The sequence below is a fragment of the Primulina eburnea genome, chromosome 9 (genome assembly GCF_022965805.1).
Source record: "Primulina eburnea isolate SZY01 chromosome 9, ASM2296580v1, whole genome shotgun sequence".
Classification (NCBI taxonomy): Eukaryota; Viridiplantae; Streptophyta; class Magnoliopsida; order Lamiales; family Gesneriaceae; genus Primulina; species Primulina eburnea.
Genome location: NC_133109.1, coordinates 28,822,797 through 28,831,526, shown reverse-complemented (window position 1 = coordinate 28,831,526; position 8,730 = coordinate 28,822,797). Strand labels below are relative to the sequence as shown.

At 32.0% G+C, this 8,730-nt stretch overlaps 1 protein-coding gene across 1 annotated transcript; it reads right to left on the bottom strand.

The window, feature by feature from the left end:
- Window positions 1–1,670: 1,670 nt before the first annotated feature.
- Window positions 1,671–3,835, bottom strand: LOC140841479 (uncharacterized). The gene is made up of 3 exons (XM_073208937.1): window positions 2,975–3,835; window positions 2,008–2,578; window positions 1,671–1,923 (listed from the first exon to the last, which is right to left on the bottom strand). The coding sequence occupies exons 1-3, from the start codon at window positions 3,754–3,756 to the stop codon at window positions 1,777–1,779; spliced, it is 1,500 nt and encodes a 499-aa protein (XP_073065038.1). The 5' UTR covers window positions 3,757–3,835; the 3' UTR covers window positions 1,671–1,776.
- Window positions 3,836–8,730: the final 4,895 nt, after the last annotated feature.

Below are 8,730 nucleotides of genomic sequence, written 5' to 3'. Positions count from 1 at the left end.
TTCATTTTATTTCATCTTGTTTTTTTGAAGTCTCACTTGGTTTCTTTACATCTTTCACAACCATTGACAACACAACATTGTTTTTATATACTAATTTGTCTAATTTGAAATGGAATTTGTGATGTTTCTTATTTGGTTATCTAAGATTAACTTTATTTTAGACATATATTTTCCCTGTAAATAAATTAAACTAATACTTAAATACGTTTTCAGCTCTTTGTATTGGATACCTACAAACGATTTACACTCATAAAAAATATAATTCTAATATTACGCTCACACAACTCTAATTTATTTCATGTCCCAAGATATTTATATATTACACAAAAAATCTATTATTTCCATATTATTATTCTTTCACAATACAAATGACAAATACTGCAACCTCAAAGTTGGTCTATGTTGTCTTATATTTTAGAATAAGCATCACTCTAAATCAAATAATGATAATTTAAGTTTTTTCTTTAAAAGTGTTGGATAATTATGTCTTAAAATAATAAAAATTTCAATGAATAAATAATAAATTATCATAAACGAAACAAACAAATCAATTATTAAAAATCAGAGGATAAAAGTTCATCTTATCATGTCTAAATATAAATAATAAAGGATAAGAAAGATGAACAATTATCTATATCAAATATAAAATCTGAATTAAATTTTATATTTATATAGTTTTATTTTTAAAAAACGACATTCACTTCAACGTCATAATTCAATTATTCATAAGCACGACCTTTGATATACAATCATATTTCAAAAAGAATTGAGAGGAAAAAAGAAAAATTAAGATAATTAGGAATCAAGAAAAAACTATATTGTTTTTTTAAAATATATCACAATTTTTTCAATATTTTCATCAAATAAATTATCTTAATTTATTAATTTACAACTCAATATTCCACTCCATCGCATATAATTACTTAATAATAATAAATGATAATCATTATATATACATTTTTATTCAAATGAAAAAGTGCATGTTGCATTATGCAGCATACAGGAACATATACCCATTACGGGCTCTTGCAGAATATCGCAAGCGGGTTCCATTACCACCATCTCTATCACCTACACGCATTCACCTTTCTTGATCAAATACTATTGGGTTTTCTTTGATTATTGTGGAATGAAGTATTCTGGCATATGTTGTACACGTAAGGTTTTTGACCATAATCAAAACCAAACCCAGGAGATGCCAGTTAGCCTCACAATGTGGACAAAATTCAACTGAAGAAACTTCACATAGTTGTGAATAAAATGGAAGGGGAAACTTCAATGTGGAAGAATATAATCAGAGATTGTGATCACCTCAAGTATCGCCAAATATTAAAACTTTTGAAAGAACGCTTTGCCCCTTTACTTAAAGAAAAGCAATCTAAAAGTACTCGTAATTGCAGCAATCCTCATAAATAATAATCATTGATAATATTAGGAATATAACAATTTTTTGTGTAATGTTTTGACACAGATTTGATCATATACAAGGGAGCTAATTTCATGTAAAAAACCTCTGGCCAATTCAAGTTGCACAAGCTATATATCCTCACATGTCTAGCTCATTAGAATATATGTGAGTATACTGTAAAGTCTGCACCTTCGTTACCTTCCGCTTCTGTTAATATACAAGATAAATGAGTGAAAAGAAAAAGCAAAGAGAAGACACAATGTATCAACTACGATTTTTTTTAAAATTTTATCATTCTAGATAATGTAGAAAGACACGTTCACATATTAGTTCAAAGGTATTTGAAGAAAAGCTACATAGCAGACATTTCATTTCTTGGCTAATACTTTCTTTGGAAGCATCTCTAGTGGCGTGGTTTTGAGAAGGAAGAGCCTAGCTGCCCGTTCTTGCAAAGTGCCCCCACATTTCAATCCCCGTCTTTGAAGTTCTGCTTTTAATCTTTCCATGCCAAGAACCTAAAAAAAATTGATCGTGGTTAACATTTAAAGAAAATAAGTGTATATATATACAACAACGAGCTTAAATAATCAACTGCGTACATCTAATTCTGCTGCTGAATTGTATTCATCAAAGTTCAAGGGCTTGTCCAAAACTTGAACTTCTGAGCTCACAGACGCTGATACTTCCTCAAGTGGATCAGAATTGGTAACACTGATCACTTCTGCCGTAGATGTAGCTATTTCCTCGGGAACAGAGACACCAGGGAACTGACCGACCATTTCTTTTGATTTGCTTGAGTCAAATTTGTGAGGCACCTCCACTTTGGCTCCATTATGATCCATAATTTCCTCCAGATTCTCAACTGCAGGTTCGTTCCTACTTGTGCCTTTACCATCATCAACACACCCATCAAGGCTATTATCTGAATTTGGAGACTCTTTAGCAGAAACATCCTCCTCCTGGTAGCCAGGGGAATCTTCATCAAGATATCCAGATATGACTTTCTCACAAGTAACTGAACATGGAGTGTCCTCAGCTTCTTTGCTCGAATCTGAAAGATTTCCGTTGTCCGTAATAACAGATTTGGCATCCTCCACCCTTTTGTCTCCATCAATGTCTTCCTCATCCATGTCCTCACTATCACTGTCTCCAATTTTTCTCTTCCCCGACCTGAAAAAAGGTTAAATGTGTGAGGTAAACACTAATGAATACCTCAGTAATATTTCACTGTCACAAACCATGAGTAAATCAGAAACTTTTAGATTCATAATTTCAAAATTAAAGATCGAATGGCTTGATAATGTTCTACAAACAGATTTAAACTTTGTATCCATTTTCAATGCTCTCATACAATATAATATCGCGCCACAATTTCGAACTTTCAAAAGTTCTAACGAACCAATGATACATTTTTTATGAATTAATTGTCACATGATTTTCAGCAAATTCGGCCAGCACCCTGATTATAAAGTTATCTGAGGCAGTAATATTTCTAGTCAAGTCTCCAAATCCAACCTCATACAAAAAAATAAAATGCAGAGCAAAATACAGGAGGAAATTTCATACCATATCTTCAACCGCTTGGCATGATTCACGGTCTCATTTTTACCATCCTTCCTCTTCATCCAATTCATCGATTCCCGGACCGACCTCTCCACCTCCTCCATGCACTTGGATGATTCTTCCCTATACTTTGCCACATACTTCTCAGCACTATCAACCCCCTTGCTCTTCCCAGTCTTAGCAATTTCCTTGGTCTTCTTTTTAATATAATCCTCGGCCATCCTCTCCAACTTCCTTTCATCTGCTTCGGCCCTCCATTCCTCCAACTTCTTCTCCGCGTTGACATGTCTGAGCCTCCGCCCACTCATATCCCTACAAGCGTCAAAATTATTCGTTTTCTTCTGTCCAGCCTTCGTCGCCGCACCTCTTAGCAAAGACCCAAACCCTCCTTTCCCACCTCTAAGCCTGAGCGACAGATGGACCACCACTGGAAACTTCCCCACCTCTCGATCCGAGCGTGATTGAAAGCCGGGCGATCCACTACAAAACAATTGATTAGGGGCCAAACCACCCGTGCGGCGAAAACCATCGGTATTCAGGTCTAGGATTTCTGGGATTTCAGTAGCTTGTCGGGATTCGTCGAGTTTCAAAGTTTGGGGATCATGGAGGATGCGGGAGTTGTTAAATCGGAGGAGTTGAAGGTGGGAGGGGACAGAGGTTAGAGCTTCGATACGGCGTTTGAGGATGAAAACAGAGATTGAGGGGGTGTCGAAATTCAAGATTTTGTGGCGGCCATCGAGCAATTTCACAAACATCTGGTGGATTTCTGATTCAATCATCCCCATCGTGTTGATTCCGATCGATGATTGGCTATGAAAAATGATTTCGCTCGCGAATTCCTTTGCAGAACCCGGCCATAAATAGAATATAAGGATTGGGCTCCGCGTATTTATTGACCCGATTTCTTCAATTGAAGCATGGTCCGGGCCTTCTACTATTGGGCTATCAGGTCCGTGAGATTTAAAATTTTATTTTAAAATATAATTGGGCAGCCAGTCTAATAATAACTCTTATAGTAGTTCGTGAGTTATTCGAAGTTCGATTATATAAAAAATCGTTTGAGATAAACGAACCATGCTCAAATTTTACAATATTCGTGTTCGTTGATAAATTCATGAGTAATCTCTTAGATGAAAAAATAATAATTTTGACATTTAATTATTTGATTTTGCAAATTACTCATGAAATATATATAAAAATCTATTAAATTTATTTATTAGAATAAATTTACAAATTTTAATAATAATGTTATATATTTCTTTAAATATATAATTTATTTTTTAACGAATTTATAATGAATATTTAAATTTTGGCAAAAACTTGTGTGAGACGGTCTCACGGGTCGTATCTGTGAGACGGATCTCTTATTTGGGTCATCTATGCAAAAGTATTACTTTTTATGCTAAAAGTATTATTTTTTATTGTGAATATGGGTAGGGTTGACCCGTCTCACAGATTATGATCCGTGAGACGGTCTCACATGAGACCTACTCTTAAATTTTTTATATTTATTAAGTTCGTTTAGGCTCGACAAAAGCTTGAATAAGCTTGTGAGCCATTAATATATTCGTTAAATAAAGCTCGATTTCGGCTCGATGACAAGTCAAGCTCAAACATTTAAGAGTTTGACTCAGCTCGACTTGGTTTGATTACATACTTAAACATATGCAATCTATGAAGGCAAATGTTATTTCCTTTTTTAAAAAATTTTGGAGTTGGATGTAGTGGAAAAATCTGTTTTTCCAATAAAAGGTTCGAGGTTATATCCAGTTATAGTCATTTTCAAAAAACACAACAGTTAATCAAAAACAAAAACAGCAAATTTTCACAAAGAAAAAATTTAAATCACACAAGACGAACACAGCAGAAGCAACTTTTAGCCACGGAAATGGAAACACAACAATAACCAACAAGCATTTAAAACCTAGAGTCTACCAGCAGCAAACCCCAGCACATAAATCCGCGGCAAACGGTTACACTACAAAAACAGTAAAAAAGAGGTTTCAACCAATTTACCAGAGCAAAACCATAGATAGGGAGATCAGCATGCTGGCCACATTCGAGGTGCTAAAGTATCTTCCTTAGGCCGCCGACCAAGCAGCCATCCTTGGACCATGTCTCTCGAGTACCAGCCTTTTTTATTAACTAGCATGATGCACGTGCGTTGCACGTAATTTCAATTATATTATAAAAATTAAAAAATATGATTTCCAAAAAAATAATTTGAATCATTTTGTTATTAATCTGAGCTTAATTTCTTATCATATTAGACGATTTATAAAACTTATATAACTTACTTTCAAAATTGTTTCCCAAATTAAAATTCAAGCAGTTGATTTTATGTTATATAATAAATTGTAATGAACATAATATATAAAACAAAATGAAATGAAACAAATTTTTTTAAAAAAATTCAAACACAATGTATAAATCATAATAACCTAAAAATCAACCAAATTATGTATTTTACCAATGTATAAATCATAATCTACAAAAGCGAAGCGTACTAAAGACAAATAATTATCAATTTAAAATCACTACGACTAACTCTTAAAAACAATATTAATACAAATGAAATAGTAATATTGATAGTAAAATATAACTCATAATATTTGATTTAACCTCTTAAATTTTTTTTTTACTTTTTATTTTTACAATTCTATATGTCATGTATAATAAATTCTATATATCGATCTTTCGTAAACTAACATTGATGACTGTTAATTTCTTGTTAAATAAGTTTTAAAATAATAAATAAATCAATATATGTAGAAAAACGGACATTCAAATAAGATTATATGTTAAATATCAAATAAGCTCATATAATAATTATTAAATATAGATTTGAAACTATATGATTTTAACCATTAAAATTTGAAATATAACAAAAGAAATAGACGTTCATAAATATTTTTGTGATACTATAATTTATTACTTAATTAGAAATTGCAATAAAAATATAATTACAAAATTACAATATAATCATGGAAAAATATGTAGAGAGAATTAAAAGAATAAAACATTTAAATGTAGTATAAAGATGAGTTATTTGATAAAATTAATACTCACAGACTTAAGAGGGGTAGTAGTTATGTCCACTAAAGTTCTTTTCTCTTCAAATGTATAGATTACCTAGCACGGAAACCTTTTTTCCCGGTCATCAGTATTCACAAGAAAGAAACATAACTCAACCAAGTAAATTGTCCACCTAGCTCACCCAATTTAGTTGGACATTATCACCAGGTATTTAGCTCATCCTTCAATCATTTCCATTCGTTTTAAAATTTCATAAGTTTGAAGCTACCCTTACTATGTAATCCATGTACATTAATGAACATATCGTTCTTGGAATTGTGTTACATGCCATTTTTGTTATACTCTGTATTGTATATTTAGAGCCCGTTTGATAGGTGAGGTGAGATTAGTATTATTTCCCAAATTCGAGTGATAAAATAATTTTTATATAAAGATGTGTGGTAATTGAGATAAAATTATATTTTGTTTTACATGATTTTGTCGTTACATGATTTGTTCAATGACCTAAATACCCATATTGACTTTTCAACTGCATCACACACCCATGAGAACACTAATAAGTAATAATTCATCCTCGTATCCAAAAAAAAAAAAAAAAAAAAAAGAGAGATTCAATAAAGAATCAGCCATTCTATGAATTTCACTAAAATTTGCTCGTAAACAATGGTTTAACTTGCAGAAATTCATAACTCGAAACGATATTGAAGAAGGTGAAATAAAAAGATAAAATATAAGTGTTAAATAACAAATATATTTTTATGATATTATTGATATCAATTTGACATTTGACATTGATAGATACCTAGATTTCGTAAAGCCTTGAGCAACCCATCACAATTTTGTTTGTGCGCTTTTTGAGATGTGGTAGGATGGAAATCAACAGCTTTTCTTTTCTTCCGATTTTCCAAAACTTTATCAATATATTGTCGACGCTCCTGAACTGAGAAGGTCTTATATTTTTTTCGTGAGCTCTCTGAGAAATTCTTTTTCACCTCATCGTTAAATTGTATGAAGTTTAGGTAATTAACATAGGATATAAGAATAGATTGTATCGATAAATCAAATAAACTTTTTAAAGACGTTTCACCTTCATATCGCACTTTATGGTGAAGAAGTTGTTGTGTTTCTAATCCAGCCGTCACGCCAAACAACATACTATTTTGGAAAAAGATGGATGAAGATTCATTGTAAGAACTTTCAATAATATACTCTATCATATTAAGTATAAATGAATTAAACTGAATAATACATATAGAATGACATAAAAGGATGTGAACTAAGCAATCAAGAGATAAGAAATACCTCTTGGAATAAGATGTTGATGTTTTTTTTACCCATTACATCAACAAACTGATAAATATGATCCTAAAATTGAAAATATGTCATATTCAAGATCCAAAATTGTGGGACTCTTTATTAATATTTTGCTAAAACAATATTTTAAATTTTTTTTCACATGTATTTATGCAGTTATGGATGGATCATAGCCCAAAATTTATGTTATATAAATTGACTTCAAAGAATTTTCGTGATTTGACATGGACAACGACAGGCTCTACTTCTTCATTTGCTAATGTTAAGATGCAGTTTTTTCCCATAATTGTTCAGTAGAATGGTAATTGAATGTGCCTTGGTTCCTATTTGATTTGCCATTTTCCTCGTCTCGCTTGAACAAGACCTGAAATCCCCATTCCATTTTCTGAACTTATCTGCATTTGCATGAAAATCTTATTCTTTAACTAATAATTTACTTCCTTTCACTTTAATTTGTATGTTATCCATTATTGTGCAGACGCATTAATTGGTACGTAGTATGAGAATGAGGACGAGATCGTGACTCATAATTAGTTTTAATCGATTTTAGTTTCAAATATATGGATTTCAAACGAAAAAATTTGTAACTTTAATAATTTAATTTATTGACTATGAAAATTTGCTTGATTGAATATAGTTAAATATTTAACAACTTGACCTATTAATTCACATTGCATTGTCGATAATATAAGAAAAAAATTGAGTCTGAAATTCAACAAATACTGACCCCTGTACAAGCTTTAGACATTATATTAATCTAACAATTACCAAAAGGCCACAAGGAGATTTCCATTCTCTTAACGTGAAAAAGTTGAATGGCAACAAATGAGAATGCATGATGTTACCTTGTAAAGTCGGAGGAGTATATTTAGGCGAAGCAGGCTTGTACAACCAAGTCGGGAACTTGCTGTAGATAGCCCTGATTCTTCCCCTTTCAAATCAATCTGGTGAGGAAAAATTTATAGTGAGAAATTTTATAATGGTGACAAGCTGTAAATTTATTAAATTCTCTACAAATGTTTTTTCTCCGTACTTGTAGAGTTCATCAAGGAACAAGTTCTATCACAGTGTATGTATGGTGTGTTACAAAGTTCGGACCAATTACCTGGTATGCCCAATATTCTGACGAGAGGTCAATGATTGAACCGTTGCCTAAACCTTTCAACTAAACTGGATTTGTAATTCCTGCTCCCGAGAAATCAAATAAAGCTCCATAGTTCTGAATGAGGAAGGGAATTGCACGTGCAAGTAAATAATGCTCGATGTATGAATTGCTAAAAGAAAGTATTCATAGTAAAACTTTAGTCAGACTCAAGAGGCCTGCTACACAACGATTTGAAATTGAAATTAACGGGCTCTAAATGACAAGTAAATAGTAGTAATGATTAGGAAACAGTCAGTAATTTATG

Coding starts and splice junctions, on each gene's coding strand:
- LOC140841479 (XM_073208937.1), bottom strand. CDS start 3,756: ATGGGGATGATTGAATCAGAAATCCACCAGATGTTTGTGAAATTGCTC. Junction 2,579..2,974: donor GCCAAGCGGTTGAAGATATG/GTATGAAATTTC, acceptor ACCTTTTTTCAG/GTCGGGGAAGAGAAAAATTG. Junction 1,924..2,007: donor ATTCAGCAGCAGAATTAGAT/GTACGCAGTTGA, acceptor AATTTTTTTTAG/GTTCTTGGCATGGAAAGATT.